The sequence below is a fragment of the Patiria miniata genome, unplaced genomic scaffold (assembly GCF_015706575.1).
Source record: "Patiria miniata isolate m_02_andy unplaced genomic scaffold, ASM1570657v1 HiC_scaffold_3, whole genome shotgun sequence".
Taxonomy (NCBI): Eukaryota; Metazoa; Echinodermata; class Asteroidea; order Valvatida; family Asterinidae; genus Patiria; species Patiria miniata.
The window spans coordinates 708,914-734,195 of NW_024037069.1; the positions used below are offsets into that span (position 1 = coordinate 708,914).

The 25,282-nt window shown below is 41.6% G+C and overlaps 2 protein-coding genes across 3 annotated transcripts; both read left to right on the plus strand.

Moving 5' to 3' along the window:
* Positions 1 to 2,953: 2,953 nt before the first annotated feature.
* LOC119737903 (mitochondrial potassium channel-like) lies at positions 2,954 to 12,260 on the plus strand. Its single transcript, XM_038212549.1, has 2 exons — positions 2,954 to 3,344; positions 10,826 to 12,260. The coding sequence occupies exons 1-2, from the start codon at positions 3,078 to 3,080 to the stop codon at positions 11,492 to 11,494; spliced, it is 936 nt and encodes a 311-aa protein (XP_038068477.1). The 5' UTR covers positions 2,954 to 3,077; the 3' UTR covers positions 11,495 to 12,260.
* A 473-nt stretch (positions 12,261 to 12,733) lies between these two features.
* Positions 12,734 to 23,451, plus strand: LOC119737904 (mitochondrial potassium channel-like). 2 transcript variants are annotated; one of them, XM_038212551.1, is made up of 2 exons: positions 12,734 to 12,773; positions 21,974 to 23,451. In XM_038212551.1, the coding sequence occupies exon 2, from the start codon at positions 21,989 to 21,991 to the stop codon at positions 23,186 to 23,188; it is 1,200 nt and encodes a 399-aa protein (XP_038068479.1). In that variant the 5' UTR covers positions 12,734 to 12,773; positions 21,974 to 21,988; the 3' UTR covers positions 23,189 to 23,451. The 2 variants fall into 2 exon arrangements, with proteins under 2 accessions (XP_038068479.1, XP_038068478.1); XM_038212550.1 differs by lacking the exon at positions 12,734 to 12,773 and adding an exon at positions 16,892 to 17,430.
* Positions 23,452 to 25,282: the final 1,831 nt, after the last annotated feature.

Sequence of the window (25,282 nt, forward strand, 5' to 3'; positions counted from 1 at the left end):
TATATTAACCAAAGAAACATATTTTACAGTGTATTTGAATTCCAGAAAAACATTTAAGAAACACGTAATATTCAATTGGACTGAATTTTTTATTTTATCTCAAAGAGACATTTTATTCCAAGAGAAATTCTTGAGATCCATTACCGAACCGAGACCCACCTAATGCATTTTTGGGGTACTAAGTAGTGCGCCTCTGTTCTCTTGTCTGAGATAAAGTAGGCCGGGTATCCGTTACACTGGGTGGAGCCCAGGATTAAGGCCAAACAAAAAAATTGGTGTGTTTACGGTAACGGCCTAAAAAAAAAATCCAGGTAGGTAGGTAGGTAGGGAAATAATTTTATTTTGTAATTTTTTCTTATTTCAGTTCTGCATGCTCATGCGTGTTCTTTCTCAAAATATTTGTACAAAAACATTAAGCATTCAAGATATTCAATCGGTGCATTTCATTCACTTTTTAAGGGCCCCGAACATTTTTGTGAGAAGATCTGGTAGGCCCCTACTTTTGTAATTAAAAAAAAAATCAAAATTGTTAACTTAAAAAAAAAAAAACATTTCACAACCTGTGTTGAAGCTTCCTGAACTAGAAAAGTATGGAAAAGTAGGGGCCTATCAGATCTTCTCACAAAAATGTTCGGGGCCCTTAAAAAGTGTATTCTTTCGCAAAATATTTGTACAAAAACATTAAGCATTCAAGATATTCAATCGGTGCATTTCATTCACTTTATAAGGGCCCCGAACATTTTTGTGAGAAGATCTGGTAGGCCCCTACTTTTGTAATTAAAAAAAAATCAAAATTGTTAACTTAAAAAAAATCAACATTTCACAACCCGTGTTGAAGCTTCCTGAACTAGAAAAGTATGGTTTACATTTACAAGTAAGTTTCAAATAAAGAAATTAAGGTGAGGAAAAAATCCTTTTGCTTCCGATTTAATACATGCCTTTCAAAATAGCATCAGTAGGTCGGAAAATTGTTTCGCCAATTTTCTTTTTTGGGGGGTGCTGATTAATGGAGCATCGTAATAAATAATAATATTAGTATAGAGCAAGGAATCATGTTTATTTTGTGCCTGGATTATTTTTACTTGCGCCACGAAAACTATCAAGACTGGCCATCAAAAGTGATTAAAACTTGCCTCACCTAAGTAAAATATCTGGCGCCGCCGACATTCAGTCTGGCCAGCCGTACATCGCTCCGCACTCACGTTGCAGTATCAGTGTGTATTACTGCACTGTGTACGGCCCATCCCACGTGATATGGCCGAAAATCTTGCAGAAACTACTGCAGAAACACGCTAGGATGTTTCGCCACAAGTTCGAGCTTTGCAATCTCGTCATTTTAATGGAAAACACATACAAAGGTAATAAAGATCACGTTCTGTGAATAAATTCGCAGACATTTGTAGATTTTAGATGGTGCCATGATTCGTGCCAGGTGGACTAGCCTTTCGCCCTGGCAATCGTGGCTTAATTAAAGCGGCTTTCCTAGCAATGGGACGCTCCGTGGTTATACCACACGGTAGTCCAGTATTTCCGTCACATTTATGGGACTAGGTTCATGGCAAAATAAACCTCGTTTGCTGCTCAACACTTTCTCTCCTGCAGAGCCTATAGGCAAAACATTTGAAGAAAATATATGCGCCGCCAATTTCCCAGGACAAGCACTAGCATTAGCAGCCGGCTTTTCGCTTAAAATGTCATGAATATTCCGACGTCCCATGTGTACACTTTGTGCAATCTTAACGGTGACTCGATTTGTAATTCTTTCCAACCTGTGCAATATCAACCAATTAAATGGTACAACTAGGGCAACCCCGTCCCCAGTGCTTACTTTATTTCCAACCGCGTTTCCAATAGTAAGCCCTGGATAGGAATCATTCTTCCAGTTTCCTGATTCGATACTGCATTTGGCTTCAAATGGATTTTTATCGTGTACTTGGTGTTGATATTCAAAACGTGCAGTACGTGCAGTTTCGCGATCGCCACGCCTTCTCGAAAATACTCATTTCCTTCCAATTTGTTCATATTAATATGAATTGTGATACTGCATTGTTTCGATAAGATCGTAACAGTTTAATTGAATAAATCTTGTTTTCGTAACTCACGCCATGCTCGCGCTGTGACGAATTGACTCTGTTTGTACCCTAGACACCGCATACAAAAACAAGCGCTACTGTAACGCACATGCAGGCACCAGACTATTCCTTATTCGCATACGTGTTTAAAAAAATCTTGCACATGCAAATGTCCAATACCAGGGTGAGAGAGGAGGTAGTGATGGGCGCATACTGCTCGACACCCTGGGGACGAGATTACAACTAGGGCCACTTCATTCTATATAATATCCGTGCATCCATGGCTGCGTGGCGGGATGCGAAGTCGGTTTTCTTTAGCGCCCGCTATTGATTAAAATTTACTTCATGCCCACTCCGCATCCGCGCATCCGCGCGCATCCAGGCATCCAATGAAGCGCCCTCTATTGATTAAAATTTACTTCATGCCAACCCCGCATCCGCGCATCCAGGCTTCCAATAATGCACCCTCTATTGTTTAAAATTTACTTCATGCCCACCCCGCATCCACGCATCCAAGACGGAATGAGTGGGTAGGTGGGTTGGTTTTAGATAGGGAAATAAAGTAGTGGGTCCTATAGGGTAAATACAGTAGAAGGTCCTGGGGTAAATAAAGCGCCCTCTATTGATGACTTCATGCTCATCCAGCCCGCATCCGCGCTTCCGCGCATCCACGCATCCACGCATCCACGCATCCAAGACATCCCAAGCCGTCTCACTCGGTGTATATACAACGTACTTGTCAATAATTCATGTAGCGCCTTCTATTGATCACAATTTACTTCATGCTCATTCACTGTTTAAACCGCCCTCTATTTTTTTTTATACGTCTACGTTCATACCGTACCCGCGTATGCATAGGGGAGGTCTTATGTACCAACGTTGACTGCATAACACAACCTGCCAGAAAGGTGTGGTATTCCCCTAAAAAAAAACCTGAAAACAAAATGTAAAATTTGTCATTTTTAAGTCTTTTAATCTCTAAGCCGATTCAGTGCTATCATTATCATGGCGAGGCAGTTCGACTTTCAAAAGCTGACCGTGATTCGAGCACTGCGAACGATGTCGACGAGTTCGTCGGGCGCAGCGGAGAACTCGGTCAGTGGGCCGGGGAGGCCGGCGGCCGGTGGCGGTGCAGCACCGCCTGGTGAGGCAGCACCGACCGGTCTGCTGAGTAGGCTACGGAGTGACGGAATAGTGGTGTCTTTGCTGCAGTCTTACGAGGAATTGGTGGGCATCGGAGAGGTCAAAAGGGCGCAGAGAAGAGTTACACAGGTTTACTGATTTTATTTGAATGATTCTTTTTCAAATCACAAAATTAATCATTGTCTTATTTTTGAAAAAATAATACGGAAAGTTTTCCATTCTAGGCCACCGCTTTTTTCAATTAATTAACTTTCAAGCGCCAAAAATTTGTTCTTTTGAAATGTTAAAACCCTCAATCAAATTATTATGAAATTGCCCCGATATAGCCCGTGAGCAACCACAAATTAATTTGCAAGGTTTCATAACCATGACGTCATCAGACCGGAAGTTACTGTAGGGGGAAATCAACAATTATCATTCTATTTTTAATTTAAATCCATCATTATGATCCCTGTCTCATGGCTTTTTTTGGCCCAAAAAATGACATCTGTTACACTTAAAATTGACCCTTTGTTTCCAAATACTGTGACGTCATTAAACCGGAAGTTGGGTGTTATTATTACATACACTTAAATTCCATATTTCCATGCGTTATTTTAAGTAAAAGATAAACAAGTGTTCTCCCTTCCCTTTTTTGACTGATGACGTCATCAAACCGGAAATAACTTGTTCGAGTACCTACAGTTTTACTGAAATTTATCATACCCTAAAAGACGCTTTCGTTTTGTACAAAATAATTGGTACTGGAAAATAATGTTGAAGTTCTTGATCCTTTTTTTTCTGACAAAAACATATTGATAACCTGGACAATGTCTAATGAAATAGTTGTCTATCCGACCACTCTGCGTTTGTACAAGTTAAGTGTAATTATGTTCAGGGGTGCACCCACACTGGGATTTTATTGCTCAAAAACATGCATTGCAAAACGAAATCAGGCCAACTTTACTTACTCTTTAGCAATGCAAATTCTCCAAAATTTTCATTGGGCAAAGACAAGGTCCTCGGCATTTCACCAATTTAGTTTGAAAACTGAACTCTATTTTAAAAGGTGATTTTTCTTCAATATTTTGCACATGAGAGGGAAGTCAAGGGCTTTCAAAATGAGGCTAAAGACTAGACTTATGCATGTCCATCCATGGTCCAACTGTTCGAAAAGACTGACTTCCTCATTCATTGTCATATATAGTCTGGTGGCTGTCTATGGTGAAATGTGTAGAAATAGAGACTAGTACCTCGCATCATATATATTTGTTTGGCATAGTTGATTGATGTATACTGAAGAGTTATTGGACTGGTTGTTTCAGATGCCAGTCTATTTTCTTGTATCGCATGTTGTCAGTACCTTAGTTTTGGGATTCTCATACACATGATTGAGTCCAATACTAGGTTGCCCCTGAGATAGTAGCTTAACTTACCGTTTCATTTGGGAGAGATTTGGCCAAATACTCCGATGAGCCTAGCCAATGATTTTGAGCTTCCTACGAGCCTGGTGTTGTCGTGCTTAAAGCAAGTTCAAAGAAATTATTTAATCCACATCCCCTAAAAGTATTATTTATTGAAGGCTTTCAGCTGGCCGCGCAACCGAAGTCCAGATACCATGTACGCGTGTATGTAGTGCAGACCAGTAAATATAGGCACCAATGAGAAATGCCTCCACCTCAAACAAAATAGATGGAAAATGCTCATTGCTCCAACTGCTGATCGAGACACATACATGTAAATCAAATTAAAGCTTGTTTACCCTCTCTCGCTATCTATTCCTTTGGGATGAACAGTGACTTAATTTGGGCTGACTTTTCACTAATATAATATCCCGCCACTCTATTGCAAATTAGAGCTACTTTGTGTCCAAATTCATCCCAAATTTTCCAGAAATACAAGTTCCAAGACCATTTCAGAGCTAAGGCCCTTCATTTCCACCAACCCTCAAATCGTGATTTGGCCGGCATAGGCCATTTTGGGCCTATTTAATTACTGGTGTACACCACCCGTAGGCCTAATGTAGTTTAATATATGGCCCAGAGCTCTCAAAATGGCGGCTTCACGGCATATCCTGACAGGTACCATTGCCTTACCGTATGGAAGTTGTTTGACACGTATCAATGATTTTCTATACAGGCTTTTAACATAAGAAAAGAGCCATTGTTGTCCTGGCCCACCTGGCCTTGACTCAACTGAGCATAGCAATGCCTTTGGGCTTGAGCTTTATAAAAAAAAAAACTGCTTTCGTGTGTGTCTATATTTGTGGTTATTTCATGCACAAGCCTCGCCTTTCAAACTGAACTGGTAAAGAATCTCTAGGTTTATAATTCTGAAACGAAATGGATGTCTCAGACCATACACAATTATTTTAAAAGTCTTTGGAGAAAGGAAATTACTATAATAGACATACTGTATGTAAAACACATCCATAGATGGATTTCTTTAAAATAAGTGACTTTTTCAAGGAAACAAAATTGTTCCAGAAAACTGAGCCTGTCTTTTACCCCTCGATACATTTTCTAAGGAATGAGATTCTTTATGGGAAAAAAATCAGTGTAGCAGTGTAACATGTGGCCCTTTTTGTCTTAATCAACATTTCATTTATTGCTTAATAATCGTCTTCACGATGGTAAAGACTGAGGATTTGGTAGTCATTGTCAAACATGATGACTGCGGTTTGAAGTTTAGAAGTTTGCCAACTTGGTGTGAGATAACTCCAAACTTGGTGTGACAAAAGGCTAGGAATGTCAACAGATTATAATACTTTGAACTGCATTTCATCGTTTTATTAATTAGCATGTCAGAAGTTTCGTTAATGATACATCTTCCCACTTTGTTTACCACCTTGCTATACAAAAGTTCAGTCGTCACGTTTCATTGAATCGTGAAGGTAGCTGAAGCTAGCTGAATCTAGTTTGATTTCGTGCCGTGCACACGAGGTCAAGGGAAATCAGCATGGGCGAAACTCTACGCATGCGTGTATTAATTTGCATTTATTCTTTGTGAACTGGTGTATTGCGCATGCGTGGGCCGCTGGGCGGTGGCGCACCGTCGTATAGTGCTTGACTATCCTGCCAAACCAATGCCGGTGTAGACTTGAAATCAAGTCTATAATGACTAATGAGTGGTTTTAATCGCGTCCGCCGCGCGCGACTGCCAAGCTCTGTGCCGGGGGTACGACATACCGCATCCTGTCCTAGTAGCGGGGACGCTACGTACATTTTCGACCCCATGCGTGTGCGATCCCATGCGTGTACTGCATTACAGACTTGAACTAGACATATGTTTGTGGACAAACATAGGGCTGTTTCGGTAGCTTTTTGTGACATGTGACATGTGTTCCATCAACGAAGGATGTGTAGTTCTGTTTATAATAAATGGTGGCATATATGTGATTCCATTCGCATAGGGCTTTGAATAATGACGTCACATGACACGTGATGACGTCATGATGACGTCACATAAAGTTTTATCTATTACTATAATATTATGGTAAAGAACAACTTAGCCAGAGCAAACATCGTTGAAAGCAAGTTCGCGTCTTTCACCAATTTTAAATTACAAAGCACTTCCGGTTTCAACCAGAAGAAAGGGTCACGTGATTTATTTGCACATATTTAAAAAATGAAGACCCTCGATAATTCTATCGATTCCCGCAAAAATCATGTTCAGGTCTCGACCACCTACATTTTGTTCTACCTATAACACATCCCGGTCTAGCCACATACCAAGTTTCAACCCAATCAGACTTACAGTTCTGTAGATATAGGACTTCATAATATGCACGTAAATTTTCAAAAATCAATAAAAAAAATTAGGTGATGACGTCATCATGACGTCATAGTCTTGGCATAATTTTTGTATGAGGGTCTTCCTTGGCTGTAACATTGATGACGATTTTAGATCGCCAAGTTATAGAAATGGTGGCTTGAAAACGTGTACTAAGTCAATGGGCTAACACGTGTACAAAGTTAACGGGCTAAAAACAAAATCCCACTGCAGAAAAATTGCACCTTTAAATTTGTAATTTGCCTTTGAACTGAAACATTTTTATGAAATATTACTTGATATTCTGACCCTTAGGAATATGTTCAATCGAATGAAAGCGCGAAAAAAATACGATTTCTCTTTCCTTCTCATAGTAATTCTCGGCTGAAGTTCAGAACTACTCAGTAAGATATCAGTGTTGTAAAGGAAAAGACTTGTGGAAAATCCCACGGCAGAAAAACTGCACCTTTAAATACGTAACATAGGGCTTTTCGGCATTATGATTTTTTATTATACGTCCCTGACTATGTGCATGCACGAACATAAAATCTGTCAAAGTTAGCCGAAAATCGGCTAAAACGGTCACTATGATATGATGTGGACAGGATTTGACCTCGGCAACACGTGCTCTGCAGGCTGACTGACATTACATGTACGATGTACATGTACAGTACGTGCGTAACGTACGTGTATGTACATATAGACGTTCTGTGCATGTTTTAGAGCAGATGTATTGTCAACCTGAAGTTTTAAGTGTGCGCAGGGCGTGTCCGAGTTCGCTTATTGCCTTGAAGCTTTGACTTAGGTCAGACCTACCCTTAAATCGACAATTAAAGTAAAAACTAACATAAAAACTGCCATGGTTGATTTTTCAGGAATTTTCAAATGAAAAAGAGTTTTTTTATTATAACTTCCGGTCTGATGACGTCATTCGCCTAAAACTTCGCACACGTCTTAAGTGGATCAAGGTCATCATACACACCAATATTTAGGCGATTCCGACAAACTTCGCCACAGACATCTATTCAAAATACATTTTTGCAAATTTTCAACCTGTCGCTAGAGGGCGCTCGAAGATTGCATGACGTCATTGGTAGATGATTTGAAGAATACTTCTAGCCAAGAGACTAACACCATTAAAAGCAAGTTCATATCTATTACCATTTTCAAATAATAAGCCACTTCCGGTTTTGGCCTTTTTCGACCGGAAGCAAGGGTCACGTGATTTCACGCACACTGAATGAAATAAAGACCTCAACCTACTCTACCACTTGCCGGTAACAGAATGCTGCGGACGCGTACGGTTGATTTCTTATGCATTTTTAAATATTAAAAGTGTCACAATTTAATTGCCTATAAATACACACCGGATGACGTCATCATGACGTCATCATTACACAATGTTGTTTGAATTAGGGTCTTTGCTTGGACAAAGATTGGTGCAAATGAATTACTGGCAAAGAGTCAAAAATGCCCTTTGAAAATCGACAATTTTGTTTCGATTTCTGTGTACAAAGTCTATGGGAAAAATTAAATATTCAAAATTCTATAATAAATTAGTCGATGACGTCACGATGACGTCAATGTTCGGCACACAACTTCAGATGCTGGTCTAAGTGTGTGCCAAGTATAAAGTCAATCGGATTGATTTTAGTGCCCAAAGTGCCGGTGACAAAAAAACCGTGTACAAATGCTATGGGCAAAATGACTGAAAAAGAAAAAAAAAAAAAAGAAAAAAATAAAAATCTTAACGAAAACAAAGGCTGTTTCGGCAAAAGTGCCGAAACAGCCAATAACTCGTTGTCAGTTTGTGCACAGGCAATGAGACTTGCTACCAAAATTGGACGGAGCAGTCTGATTGGTTAAGAATCAAGAAAATATGAATATTCAACAGGCATCTCTTAGCCGATGCGTTTTGGCTTGCACGACGCGACGACACACACACATACACTGTACATGTACATGTACATGTACACACAACGCCTGATTATCGCGGCGTCTTCACAAAATATTCTCAATCGCTTCGGATTTCCTATCCCCAACGTTAAAATGGAGGAGTTGGAAGCTGGCACCGAAAAGTATAGAGGTTCCATTGACCATGGGTTGCGAAAACTGGGGATTACCAGTGCTCTGAAACCCCAACAAACTGAGGCAATCACAAGTTTTCTTGACGGCAACGACACCTTCGTGAATCTACCCACCGGGTACGGGAAATCCCTGATATACCACATGGGCCAAAAGGAGCTTACGTTTACAGTCGGTGCGCACTTCATTTTTTGAAGGGGATTTACAATTATTCGTAACAGTTTCAAGTTCCATAATTACACTAAATGTTACTCCTTTTTATTCAAAGACAATTGCAAAAGTACTAATAATACCTACAATGTTATACTTTTTTTTACCGTAATTTTAAAACTAGGACTGCCAAATCAAATGGAAACTTCAAATGATCGTGTAATAATTACCCCCATATTTATAATGGATGTTTCTTCGTTAGCCAGATGGGCTACCATTGGCCCGCGCTATGGAAATACATGCATATGCATTGCAGTGGCTGCATATATGAATATTCGCTTGAAAACGTGTTAGTCAAGTCGTTAGACACGGACTGACCATGCCGCGCGGTGTACGTGTATGTACATCGTACATGTACTGTACATCGGACTTTTGCATGACTGGTTGTGGCGCTCACGTTGCGTGAACGGCGGTGGCATGGCCGGTATGCGGATTCTTGCGCTGATGACGGACATAAACCACTATAGTCTAACGACTTGCCATCAAGTCTAATGCCGGTGTTGCATGTTGATTGACTGGCTATACCAACACACACAAACAATCTGCAAGCCGGGCCATGTCACGGATGTTTTTTTTTGTATCTACCCTGATCCCGATTCAAGATCTAGCACGGCTTCGAAAACATATTTCCCATAAATACAAGTACAAAGACCGGTTCAGAGCTGGGGCCCCTTCATTTCTACTGGAATGTTTAATTGGCCCAATGATCAGGGGTAATAATAATACTGTAAGCGCCGTGATTTAGTTTACTAATAAGGGCGTTCTTAAATGCTGATTATTATTATTATTATTATTAAACCCCAAATCATGATTTGGCCGGCGTATGGGCAATTTTTGGTCTATTTTCTGGTCTGCCCCACCCGAGTTGAGTGGTCGGGCACAACCCGCCCGATGACCACCACTCTCTGTTATTGTTCTGATGAATCTTTCTTTTTTTCTGGACATATATATATATATATATCGGCCCTCATCTTAAGTGGTGCCTATTACTCTGACGTTACGATGACGTCATCGGGAGTCAAATTACAAGCAATTTTTGTTGAAAAATGATGACATTCTTTCACCTATAACTCTTGAACAAAACGATTATTGTTTTCCAACCTTGTAATCAGATCATGCTCTCAGGTAGTGGATCAGTTACAACTGACCACAAGTAGGCTCTTATCAGTCTAAAACATCAGGCAATCCGCTTCAGGCACTACATGCTTCATTAGGCTTGAACCTCATCAGAAACTAAAATGCATTAGATTGGGCTCGGTTCTATAATGAATCACAAGGTGAGGTGAAAATTGATGTGTTTGGCGGCTGGTAAATGGTGGCCTAGTGTGAAAAACTTTCCAACTATACATGCAATGACCACAACTTAACACCTACAAATTAGAGGGCTGAAATTTGCATCATGTATTGCACTTATTGACTTTTTTAGCAGGGGGTGTTTCGACAAAAGATAAAAGACAAAACCTTTGTATTTGGATGACCTTTGGATGACCTTTGGATTCCTTTTTCAATAAGAAGCCATGTCAAGTGATGAGATTAATTTGAAAGTTTTCTTTCTACACCTCTAGGTTGAACAGCAATTTATGGAAGTCCGTGAAACACTCAAGAAATCCGCCCACAAGTTACACAATCATAACGCCGAGCTGAGAGCAATACGTGCCAAGCTGGACCAAACAGCCCGAGATGACACCAAATTCTTAGAATATGCGACAGAGGAGCACCTGGCCATCCAGAAGGAGAGGAAAATGGAGGAGGAACACTACTTGTTGGAGGACACGGAGAGAAACACGTTTGCGTACTTGTCGGCGGCTGTTAGAGAGAGCCACGAGAAACAACGATCACAGGATCAGAGAACCAAATATGTCGGGATCAGTTGTTCCATCGTGGGGACGATCATCATCGGCCTGCTGGGGTCCATGGCCATTAACCAGAAACGAATGTCGAATCAAGTGACAGTTGCTCTGGAAAGATTCTCCGAGCAGCAACAACAAGGGTTTGACTCCCAGGAGAGGAGCTTAACCAGGATCCTGAAGCACCAGGAAGGGTTGCTCTTGAAGGAGATCGAAGGGGTGCGAAGGTTTGCAGCCGTCGGGGCCGGAGACATGACCACGTTAGAGGAGCCGGTGAACAATGCTGAGCCGAAACTGGGGCAGAAAATAAGCACACTGTCCGCTGTGGTCTATGGAGGCTTTATAGCGGTCCTGATGTTGCCTTTTCTCTATAGTATATTCAAATGATAGGCCTATTGCACACATTGCACGGTGACTTGTATCTAGAGCAATGCAAAAATACCAAATATTTTTCGCATCCAAAGAAATTTGCTTACAGGGAATGTTGAACAAGGTTGAGGTTTTATAATTATCTGTTTGAGATGTACTAACTTTCCATATTTTTGAATTCCATAGTGTTGCCTATATACAATGTAATGTTATGATAATGTGATATTTCTTTCAAGTTGGTCGGATGGGAGGCATCAGGCATGGGTCCTTTACTGCCTGCATGAGACCCCCCCCCCCCCCCTTCTGGTGTCCCCCACCTCCACTTGACAAAAAAACGGTTGATAAAGAAAGAAGCTTTTGTAATAACATCTGCTAGAATCCTCTCTAGAAAATGAGGCCCCCAGTTCCCCCTGCAAATAATACCAAAGTTTAAACATTGATCCGAGTATGTTTCAGTCAAGCTCAAGTCAATACAAGATTTGAGCCTGTTTTTTCCCCCCAGATTTATTTTAAGCCATTCTTTATGTATTATCTTCAAGTAAACTTGAATCCTCGATCCTGATTGGTCGATCCATGGCAACAAGCCGTGCTATGTAGCCATGTAGCACGGCCACGGTCCATACCGCACTCTGCGTTTTGCGATATTCCAAGAAGCGCACGCCATTCCGTACAAACCACGCACGTGTATTAGGATAAGCACTTTTGTGTACAGCGTGCGTTTCATCTTTACTGTGCGTCAAGTTTGCTTGAAGATAAATTCGTTATCATGAGGAAAAAATCCTGTTGCTTCCGATTACATGCCTTTCAAAATAGCATCAGTAGGTCGAAAAAATTATTTCGCCAATATTTTTTTTTTTGGGGGGGGGGTGCTGATTAAAGCTATAGTCCATCATTTGCAGCCATCCGAAAAGTAACTGGCGTAATTACTGTTGAAAAACAAATTTGGTTGAAAGATAGTAATGGGAACTAAACTCCCTGTGAAATTATTCTTTCTGGGAAGCTGTCATTTTGAAGTAATCAACGAAAGAAGGCATTTCCAACGGTGATTCTTAAGAAGCACCGTAGGAAAATTTAAATTAGTAGTTCGTTTTGTTATTCAGCGCAGCGCGCACAAGTATTGGAACGACGCACACGCGCGCGCGGTTGTTATAATTCGTCGGATCAGTGCGCGACGCCGCGTATAGCTGCAATTCAAAACAATTCAAAACATGATTCAGTAAATTTGATTTGAAATTGAGATCTTAGAATGCTGCTTTTCTCGGAATGTACAGCTGAAGCTTAGCTGAAACTTCATCAGGTTAGTTGCTCAGTATCCTTCATTAGATTTTGAACACTTTTGTTGCTTCAAACGAACAAAATGCACTAATTACAAATGATGGACTATAGCTTTAATGGAGCATCGTAATAAATAATAATATTAGTATAGAGCAAGGAATCATGTTTATTTTGTGCCTGGATTATTTTTATTGGCGCCACGAAAATTATCAAGACTGGCCATCAGAAGTGATTAAAACTTGCCTCACCTAAGTAATAATATTTTTGAGGTGGGTGATTCCACTAGTATGCCTAATCACGGCCGCTGGCGCCGCCGACATTCAGTCTGGCCAGTCGTACATCGCGCCGCATTAGAGACACACTCTTGGAAAAAATGGTCCGGTTAACATTGTTAACTTCTTTCTTATGATGGGACTGCGGTTTCGCCGAAGTCAATTGAGCTTGATCGGCTGACTGATAAGGTTTATTTACAAAACCCCGAGCCAACGAGGTTTTTGTATAGAAAGCTGCCGGACCACATTTTGCGAGAGTGTGTCCGTAATGCTTGAAGCCTGCCGGTATAGCCCTGGTGGACTCCCTTTCCTCCCTACGTTAGTCGTATTGCAATGAAGACTTCGTCCAACCTGGGCTACCTGCCGGTAATGCTGAGCATGCATACTGCCAAAGTTTCCAGTGGCATCCCTACATTTTCTCGTGCAAATAGGACCCATTTGTGGACCCTAATTTTATCAAATCTGCTCTTAGATAATAGCCCAAAAGCTAGAGAGATGATCCTCGGCTATATTCGCACGATTCCGCTAATTTTTAAACAAGACGGTCTCGTTTTTTACAAAAAATTGTGGGGGCACTTTTTAAGCAAATTAACGACTTGCGTAGAAATTTTTGAAACCCTAATCAAAATAATTGCGCCCGCTGTCGTTCTTATTGCGCCATTCTGATATATCTTCTGTCTAGCCCCCCCCCCCCCCAACCACCACCACCACCACACCGAAAAATAATAGTAATTAAATACTGTTAAAAATGAACTCGTTTATTCAGAAATTCATGAAGCATATTCAAACTGATTGAATGTTTCCAAAGTGTCTTTCCCATTTGCAAAAGTTCTTTTTGAAAGCCCATCAGCCATTAGAGACACACTCTAAAATACGGAAGCGTATTTATACGGAAGTGTATTTAGGACATGACCCAAACAAAATTTCAAGCCCTCTATTTCGCCCGGGCGGATTACTATTTCGCCCGGGCGAATTACTATTTCGCCTACACGGATTACTAATTCGCCCGGGCGAATTAGTAGTCTGCCCGGCCGGGAGAATTAGTAATATATGAATTTCTTAGCGCAACCTAAGCGACAGGCTTCCGCTGCAGTTTATGCAAAGCGGAAATCCTCCAGAAAACCTAAAAAAACGCACGATTTTTTTTCCTTTTTGAGAACATAACTTTTGAACCCTCGATGCTTTCAAGTTCGTTCTTTCGGCAAATTGAAAGTTCATTATTCCTCTTTTTAATGATATTTTTAGATTATTTTTTAATTACTTTAAAGATCCGTCATTTTTCAAGTACAAGCAGTCGGTATCTCCAATTTTACAATGCAAAAACGATGTTCACGAAGAATCCTGTCACACAACGCGGCTCATAATAAACTCACAACTCTGGACGCCCTCTACCGATTTCTTTCGTTCGAGTTATTAAATAAACAGCATGAGTTTGTCCAAAGCTGATGTAAAAATGAAGTTGATTGGCCAATGTTAAAGCCCGTCTATTAATTTCAGCCTAAAGTTTTTTCGCTAATCAGAAGCGTTGTTTGAAACTGCATTGGAACGTGTACGATCAACAAATGATAATCCACCTACTCCCATCGTTGTGTTGCCAACTTGCTGTTTCTCTCCGGTAAGTTCTCCCCTTTACAATTCCTCAGGGACTCTAAAAACTATATGATATTCAAACTTACAATATAAAGATTCTCTGCATCTAAACAAATATGAAGATACTTTACCAGAAGACATTGTAACTGTGATGTAAAAGTTGGCTTCTTATGCGATGGAAGCAGCTTTCTTGTCACGCCGTGCGTGGCTTGAGCATGGCACGCTGTGATTTCTGGCCAAGTCCACTTTTGTTTAGGTGTGATTAGACAGTGTTTGTACGTGGGTGAACAATGGTGTGCACTAATTGCACACGTTTTATTGACTCAATATTATTAATGTAGATATTTCTGTAATGTTTGGCAGCCTAGTTGAACTTGGTTGGAGGTATCAACTCAAAAAGGAACGCAATTTACTGTTATGTTCATGCGATGGCCTAACAAGCTGAAGACCCCGTATGCATTTTCTATGTTTAGAAAAGGAAAAAATAAAATGTAAATGTTTTTTAATTCCTTTCTTTCCTTATTAGAATCCGATGGAATTAAGGACGAAGAAAAAGATAGACTATTGTGCCCTTGACAGAGGTGAGCCCATCAAAGCTGTGGCGGAGAAGACGTGGCCAATAGTAAAAGCTGTGGTGATTTGAGACAATAGACCGCCCAATCAGAGGAAGTCAGAGCTGCCATATCTTTAGCCACATTTATCTCATTGCCAGAGCTTAGTTTTAAATTCGAACTATTTTATGTTAAAAATCATGTATATGAATGTACATTTTCGTATGTTAGTTGTTCCTGATATATAGCCATTGTAATTGTATTGTGTATTTTGATGTTTTGTATTGTATGTTATAATTGTCTTTTATCCGTACACCTTGTTTGACGTGTGTGAAATAAAATAAAACAGGAATACATGTAGATCAAATGAAATGTTATAGTTGTCTTTTATCCATACACCTTGTTTGACGTGTGTGAAATAAAATAAAACAGGAATACATGTAGATCAATTGTTTTTTTTTAGTAATAAATGAAGTCACCACGGTACTTGTGTCGCGAATTGTTTATGTTCAACACCCACTTCCTCTTCTGCAGCCTACTCCCCCACCCCTGCTTTGTAAGTGGGATATTCCATCAGCTCATTGCCCTTCTTCATGGATGAACGAACACCTCACAGACCTTGTATGAGATAAGGGCACACACGTAACTCTAAGGACAGATGCACAGCATTTGTTGAAGCTTCTTATAGTGTCAAAATTGACTTTGAGGAATTCGCGACGGGCTTGGCGGCGGCGGCGGCGGCGGCGGCGGCGGCGGCGGCGGCGGAGGCTGCCCTGGCGAATACTAGTCTGCCCGGGCGAATTAGTAATCCGCCCGGGCGGAATGGTAATCCGCCCGGGCGAAATGCTAATCCGCCCGGGCGAAATACTAATCCGCCCGGGCGAAAAAGTAATCCGCCCGAGCGAAATAGTAATCCGCCCGGGCGAAATAGTAATCCGGCCGGGCGAAATAGTAATCTGGCCGGGCGAAATAGTAATCCGGCCGGGCGAAATAGTAATCCGCCCGGGCGAAATAGTAATCCGCCCGGGCGAAATAGTAATCCGCCCGGGCGAAATAGTAATCCGCCCGGGCGAAGTAGTGGGCCTAAAAAATATTTTCGGTCATGTCCTAAATACGCTTCCGTAATATTTAGGACATGACCCCCCCCCCCAAAAAAAAAATTCTGGCCCACTATTTCGCCTTGGCGAATTACTAATTCGCCCAGGCAAATTAGTAATCCGCCCGGGCGAATTAGTAATCCGCCCGGGCGAAATAGTAATTCGCCTGGGTGAATTAGTATTCCCCTGGGTGAAATTGTAATTCGCCCGGGCGAATTAGTAATCCGCCCGGGCGAAATAGTAATTCGCCCGGGCGAATAAGTAATCCGCCCGGGCGAAATAGTAATCCGCCCGGGCGAAATAGAGGGCCAGAATTTATTTTTTTAGTCATGTCCTAAAATACACTTCCGTAGAAAAGGCCCTCGTGGCTTAGTCCTTGCGCGAACTTGGCCCAAGATATCCCAAGCCGTCTCACTCGGTGTATATACTACGTACTTGTCAATAATTCATTCTCTGTAGCGCCTTCTATTGATCACAATAATTACTTCATGCTCATTCACTGTTTAAACCGCCCTCTATTTTTTTTTTCGTCTACGTTCATGCCGTACCCGCGTACGCATAGGGGAAGTCTCATGTACCAACGTCGCTTCGTTCTCAAGAGAGTGCCATTCTACTCAACGACCGCACTCCTCACATCAGATCCAACTACAAAAAAAAACCTTTTCCGGCGTGGCCCTGCATTCTATAGTTGCTCAAAATAAATGCTTTGTTTACGGAAATATGTTTTGATTATGCACTCTGTTTTTAATGACCTCTGACCCCACGTATTGTTACACAGACTGCATAACACAACCCGCCAGAAAGGTGTGGTATTCCCCCCAAAAAAACCTCGAAAACAAAAAGTAAAATTTGTCATTTTTAAGCCTATCAATCTCTAAGCATTCAGTGCTATCATTAGCATGGCGAGACAGTTCGACTTTCAAAAGCTGACCGTGATTCGAGCACTGCGAACAGTGTCGACGAGTTCGTCGGGCGCAGCGGAGAACTCGGTCAGTGGGCCGGGGAGGCCGGCGGCCGGTGGCGGTGCAGCACCGCCTGCTGGTGAGGCAGCACCGACCGGTCTGCTGAGTAGGCTACGGAGTGACGGAATAGTGGTGTCTTTGCTGCAGGTTTACGAAGCTGTGTTGGGCATCGGAGAGGTCAAAAAGGCGCAGAGAAGAGTTACACAGGTTTACTGATTTTATTTGAATGATTCTTTTTCAAATCACAAAATTAATTATTTTCTTATTTTTGAAAAAATAATACGGAAAGTTTTCCATTCTAGGCCACCACTTTTTTCAATTAATTAACTTTCAAGCGCCAAAAATTTGTTCTTTTGAAATGTTAAAACCCTCAATCAAATTTTTATGAAATTGCCCCCATATATAATCCGTGAGCAACCACAAATTAATTTGCAAGGTTTCATAACCATGACGTCATCAGACCGGAAGTTACTGTTGGGGGAATTCAACAATTATCATTTTATTTTTAATTTAGATCCATCATTTGATCCCTGTCTCATGGCTTTTTTTTGCCCAAAAAATGACATCTGTTACACTTAAAATTGACTCTTTGTTTCCAAATACTGTGACGTCATTAAACCGGAAGTTGGGTGTTATTATTACATACACTTAAATTCCATATTTCCATGCGTTATTTTAACTTAAAGATAAACAAGTGTTTTCCCTTCCCTTTTTTGACTGATGACGTCATCAAACCGAAAATAACTTGTACGTCGAGTACCTACATTTTTACTGAAATTTATCATACCCTAAAAGACGCTTTCGTTTTGTACAAAATAATTGGTACTGGAAAATAATGTTGAAGTTCTTGATCCTTTTTTTCTGACAAAAACATATTGATAACTTAACTGGACAATTTCTAATGAAATAGTTGTCTACCCAACCACTCTGCGTTTGTAACAACAAACGCAAACCTCTAGTGTTAATATTGAACTGTGAACCCTCGCCCCTACTTTTTCAAAATGGTGTCTTCCTCGATCTTGTCTTGCCTAGTATGTGTTTTAACAAGGTGCTTCGTGTGGTGCTGACTGTATTCCGTCAAGTATTTGTCTTCGTTAACTTATTTATCGGAGAAGTACACAGCTGTATGTACGAAGAATCAATCTCCCTATGTACCTGCGCGTGTCTTTTGTACAAGTTAAGTGTAATTATGTTCAGGGGTGCACCCACACTGGGATTTTATTGCTCAAAAACCTGCATTGCAAAACAAAATCAGGCCAACTTTACTTACTCTTTAGCAATGCAAAATTCTCCAAAATTTTCATTGAGCAAAGACAAGGTCCTCGGCATTTCACCAATTAAGTTTGAAAACTGAACTCAATTTTAAAAGGTGATTTTTCTTCAATATTTTGCACATGAGAGGGAAGTCAAGGGCTTTCAAAATGAGGCTAAAGACTAGACTTATCCATGTCCATCCAACTGTTCGAAAAAGACTGACTTCCTCATTCATTGTCGTATATAGTCTGGTGGCTGTCTATGGTGAAATGTGTAGAAATAGAGACTAGTACCTCACATCTTATATACTGAAGAGTTATTGGACTGGTTTCAGATGCCAGTCTATTTTCTTGTATTGCATGTTGTCAGTACCTTAGTTATGGGACTCTCATACACAGTATTGAGTCCAATACTAGGTTGCCCCTGAGATAGTGGCTTAACTTACCGTTTCATTTGGGAGAGATTTGGCCAAATACTCTGATGAGCCTAGCCAATGATTTTGAGCTTCCTACGAGCCTGGTGTTGTCGTGCTTTTACAAGTTCAAAGAAATTATTTAATCCACATCCCCTAAAAGTATTATTTATTTAAGGCTTTCAGGATGGCCGCGCAACCGAAGTCCAGATACCATGTACGTGTGTTTGTAAAGGTGCAGACCAGTAAATATAGGCACCAATGAGAAATGCCTCCACCTCAAAATAGATGGAAAATGCTCATTGCTCCAACTGCTGATCGAGACACATACATATAAATCAAATTAAAGCTTGTTTACCCTCTCTCGCTATCTTTTCCTTTGGGGTGAACAGTGACTTAATTTGGGCTGACTTTTCACTAATATGTATCCCGCCACTCTATTGCAAATTAGAGTTACTTTGTGTCCAAATTCCAAATTTTCCAGAAATACAAGTTCCAAGACCATTTCAGAGCTAGGGCTCGTCATTTCCACCAACCCTCAAATCGTGATTTGGCCGGCATAGGCCATTTTGGGCCTATTTAATTATTGGTGTACACCACCCGTGGGCCTGATGTAGTTTAAAATATGGCCCAGAGCTCTCAAAATGGCGGCTTCACTGCATATCCTGACAGGTACCATTGCCTTACCGTATGGAAGTTGTTTGACACGTATCAATGATTTTCTATACAGGCTTTTAACATAAGAAAAGAGCCATTGTTGTCCTGGCCCACCAGGCCTTGACTCAACTGAGCGTAGCAATGCCTTTGGGCTTGAGCTTTATAAAAAAACTGTTTTCGTGTGTGTCTATATTTGTGGTTATTTCATGCACAAGCCTCGCCATTCAAACTGAACTGGTAAAGAATCTCTAGGTTTATAATTCTGATACGAAAAGGAATGTCTCAGACCATTTTAAAAGTCTTTGGAGAAAGGAAATTACTATAATAGACATACTGTATGTAAAACACATCCATAGATGGATTTCTTTAAAATAAGCGACTTTTTCAAGGAAACAAAATTGTTCCAGAAAACTGTACATGTCTTACCCCTCGATAAATTTTCCAAGGAATGAGATTCTTTATGGGAAAAAAATCAGTGTAGCAGTGTAGCATGTGGCCCTTTTTGTCATAATCAACATTTCATTCATTGCTTAATAATCGTCTTTACGATGGTAAAGACTGGGGATTTGGTAGTCATTGGTAAACATGATGACTGCAGGTTGAAGTTTAGAAGTTTGCCAACTTGGTGTGAGATAACTCCAAACTTGGTGTGACAAAAGGCTAGGAATGTCAACAGATTATAATACTTTGAACTGCATTTCATCGTTTTATTAATTAGCATGTCAGAAGTTTCGTTAATGATACATCTTCCCATTTTGTTTACCACCTTGCTATACAAAAGTTCAGTCGACACGTCTCATTGAATCGTGAAGGTAGATGAAGCTAGCTGAATCAAGTTTGATTTCGTGCCGTGCACACGAGGTCAAGGGCAATAAGCATGGGCGAAACTCTACGCATGCGTGTATGAATTTGCATTTATGAATTCCTTAGTGAACTGGTGTATTGCGCATGCGTGGGCCGCTGGGCGGTGGCGCACCGTCACATATTGCTTGACTATCCTGCCAAACCAATGCCGGTGTTGCATGTTGATTGACTGGCTATACCAACGAAACGGACCCTTTTTAATTGAACGACATCGGCGTACGAACCCGGTGCAGTACACACAAACAATCTGCAAGCCGGACCATGTCACAGATGTTTTCTTTTTGTATCTACCCTGATCCAGATTCAAGATCTAGCACATCATTTCTTCAAAAATACAAGTTCAAAGACCGGTTCAGAGCTGGGGCCCCTTCATTTCTACTAAACCCTAAATCGTGATTTGGCCTGCGTATAGACAATTTTTGGTCTATTTACTGGTCTGCCCACCCGAGTTGAGTAGTCGGGCACAACCCGCCCGGTGACCACCACTCTCTGTTATTGTTCTGATGAATCTTTCTTTTCTTTTCTGGACAATACATCTCCGCGGGTTTTCTCCTAAAGGTTTATGATATGAACTTGTAATTTTCAACATATATCGGCCCTCATCTTAAGTGGTGCGTATCACTCTGACGTTATGATGACGTCATCGGGAGTCAAATTACAAGCATTTTTTTTGAAAACTTTTGATATTCTTTCACCTATAACTCTTCAACAAAACGATCATCTCTCAGCTAGTGGATCAGGTACAACTGACCACAAGTAGGCTCTTATCAGTCTAAAACATCAGGTAATCCGCATCAGGCACTACGTTCATGCTTCATTAGGCTTGAACCTCATCAGAAACTAAAATGCATTAGATTGGGCTCGGTTCTATAATGAATCACAAGGTGAGGTGAAAATTGATGTGTTTGGCGGCTGTTAAATGGTGGCCTAGTGTGAAAAACTGTCCACTATACATACAATGACCACAACTTAACACTTACAAATTAGAGGGCTGAAATTTGCATCATGTATTGCACTTATTGACTTTTTAGCAGGGGATGTTTCGATAAAAGACAAAACCCTTGTATTTGGATGACCTTTGGATGACCTTTTGATTCCTTTTTTAATAAGAAGCCATGTCAAGTGCAGTGGCGTCACCAGACTTTTCAGTCTGGGGGGGGGGGGGGGGCACAGGGGGGCACCAGCATTTGATGGGGGGGGGGGGCACTTGGGTGGATACGGATCGCCGTCCTGGAGGAGGGGTCTAAGGGGAGGGGTTGCCCCCCTCCCCTTTGGAAAATTTTCGCATACGGAGGATGGGCTAGATGCAAAATGGTGCCACATTTGATGCTAAATTCGATCTGAAGATATCTCAAGAAATTGCTATTTTTGAGGTAATGATTTTAACAACGCGCAGAATTTTGCAGAGGATAGGGGGGCACCAGCATTTGATGGGGGGGGGGGGGCACTCGGGGGGGGGGCACTAGGTTTTCCAGGGGGGGCACGTGCCCCCCTGGCCCCCCTTGGCGACGCCACTGGTCAAGTGATGAGATTAATTTGAAAGTTTTCTTTCTACACGTTCAGGTTGAACAGCAATTTATGGAAGTCCGTGAAATACTCAAGAAATCCGCCCACAAGTTACACAATCATAATGCCGAGCTGAGAGCAATACGCGCCAAGCTGGACCAAACAGCCCGAGATGACACCAAATTCTTAGAATATGTGAAAGAGGAGCACCTGGCCATCCAGAAGGAGAGGAAAATGGAGGAGGAAAACTACTGGTTGGAGGACACGGAGAGAAACACGTTTGCGTACTTGTCGGCGGCTGTTAGAGAGAGCCACGAGAAACAACGATTGCAAGGGGAGAGGTCCAAATATTTGGGGGTCATTTTTTCCTTCGTGGGGTCCATCATCGGCCTGCTGGGCTCCATCATCGGCCTGCTGGGGTCCATGGCCATCAGCCGGAAGCGAAGGCATGAGAAAAGGACTTTGTTCGGGGACCTTCAGAAGGACATTGGTCAGAACAGCGGCCAGCTCAGGGACCTTCAAGGTCTTGTGACGGACATCCGGACCACCATTGACAGCAGCCAGCTAAGGGACCTTCAGGGTCTTGTGACAAACATCTGGACCACCATCGACAGCAGCCAGCTAAGGGACCTTCTGGGTCTTGTGGCGGACATCCGGACCACCATCGACAGCAGCCAGCTAAAGGACCTTCAGGGTCTTGTGACGGACATCCGGACCACCATCGACAGCAGCCAGCTAAGGGACCTTCTGGGTCTTGTGACGGACATCCGGACCACCATCGACAGCAGCCAGCTAAAGAACCTTCAGGGTCTTGTGACGGACATCCGGACCACCATCGACAGCAGCCAGCTAAAGAACCTTCAGGGTCTTGTGACGGACATCCGGACCACCATCGACAGCAGCCAGCTAAGGGACCTTCAGGGTCTTGTGACGGACATCCGGACCGCCATTGACAGCAGCGGCGCAAAGTCGAGTCAAGAGGAGCTGACAGTTGCTCTCGAAAGATTCTCCAAGCAGCAACAAGAGGGGTTTGACTCCCAGGAGAGGAGCCTAACCAGGATCCTGAAGCTCCAGGAAGAGTTGCTCTTGAAGGAGATCGAAGGGGTGCGGAGGTTTGCAGCCGTCGGGGCCGGAGACATGACCACGTTAGAGGAGCTGGTGAACAATGCTGAGCCGAAACTGGGGCAGAAAACAAGCACACTGTCCACTGTGGTCTATGGAGGCCTTGCGGTCCTGACATTGTCTATACTGTACAGAATATTCAAATCATAGGCCTACTGCACACATTTCACGGTGACTTGTAGTCTAGAGCAATGCAAACATTTTTCGCATCCAAAGAAATTTGCTAACAGGGAATGTTGAACAAGGTTGAGGTTTTATAATTCTCTGTGTGAGATGTACTAACTCTCCATATTTTTGAATTCTATAGTGTTGCCTATATACAATGTAATGTTATGATAATGTGATATTTCTTTCAAGCTGGTCGGATGGGAGGCATCAGGTATGGGTCCCTTTACTGCCTGCATGAGACACCCCCCCCCCCCCCCTTTCTGGTGTCCCCACTGATCTCTATATAAAGACTGGATAGCTAATACAGAGCCGCACAATGTACGAATTTGACGCCATATTGGTGAGACCGGCTGGTGATCTACAAAGGACAAGATGCCGTTTTTATAGACTGCATGATTTCTTTTGTAACGTCGCGGTTCACTTGACTTATATTTTGACCACCACCACTGACCAAGGTTAACTACAATTTTTCTAACGTCGTGGTTACTAAAATGCCGCAAATATAACTTTTTCGGCGTTTTGAAATAATAATCACTACGGAAATGTGTCCCTTTTAGAACATCATAATATGTGTACGTGACCAAAATGCGCGTCAACTGTTGATACAACGCGCGCGTATTTACGCGTAGAACGTTCGTATTATACGCGGCCATCTTTGTGAGACCGGGGCGAATTGGTCAATATGCAAAGTCTACTGTGTGAATGTTGTATGCATATCCGCTATCCAGTCTTTATATAGAGATCAGTGGGTGTCCCCCACCTCCACTTGACAAAAAAGGTTGATAAAGAAAGAAGCTTTTGTAATAACATCTGCTAGAATCCTCTCTAGAAAATGAGGCCCCCAGTTCCCCCTGCAAGTAATACCAAAGTTTAGCCATTGATCCGAGTATGTTTTAGTCAACTTGCTCAAGTCGAGACAAGATTTGAGCCTGTTTTTCCCCCCAGATTTATTTCAAGCCATTCATTATGTATTATCTTCAAGTAAACTTGAATCCATCCTCGATCCTGATTGGTCGATCCATGGCAACAAGCCGTGCTACATAACCATGTAGCACGGCCACGGTCCATATCGCACTCTGCGTTTTGCGATATAGACCGCTTGCAGACGCGTTCGATAATCGACGCGCGAAGGCGCGCGACGCCATGTTGTGGGACAGGCGTATATCTATTCACGCACATTTTGTCCCATAACATGGCGTCGCTCACCTTAGCGCGTCAATTATCGAACGCGTCTGCAAGCGGTCTATAAGAAGCGCGCGCCATTCCGTACAAACCACGCGCGTGTAATAGAATTCAATTCAATTCAATTTCAATTCAGTTTCAATTTCAATTCAATTTGCTAGACATTTATTCAACGTTGTTCATTAATACACAAAATTAATGTTACAATTATAAATCAACAACATACATACTGGAACAACGTTAGGTATAGGGTGAAGCATGGCTTTTGTACCCCAACCTGTGGACAAATACCTACTATTACCATACAAGTTACGAATAGGGACAAAAACGCAGGGACAAAACAGGAACATAACAAAACAAACAGGAGTAAAAATAATTATTCATCAGACATTATAAGAGTTAAGCAAATGAGTTTTCATTTTTTTGATGAATGTAGATAAAGTTAACGATAATTTAACTGAATCACTCAGCCTGTTCCAAAGGTCAATGCCCCGGTGGACAAGGCCGTTTTTTCAACATTGACGTTCTACTGGAATAAACGTAAAGGTTTTGCTTGGAAACGCTTCTAGTATTATATGAATGAATATTCGAGGTGAAAGTAAAGGAATTGTTGAAACAATATGGGAGTAAATTATTTGAATATTTATACATGAATTTACCTAAATTTAGGTAATAAAGGTCATTAAATCGTAAAATCTTGAGGGCAGCAAATAAGGGAGTAGTGTGCTTACGATAACTGACATTACATATAATACGAATCGCTCTTTTTTGCAAAATTAGTAGTTTTTCACATTGGGAAGAACAACCACCCCACGTGAGAATTGAGTAATTAAGATAAGGGAGAATCAGAGAATTATAGAGAATGATAAGGATATTTTCCGGAACAAAAAACTT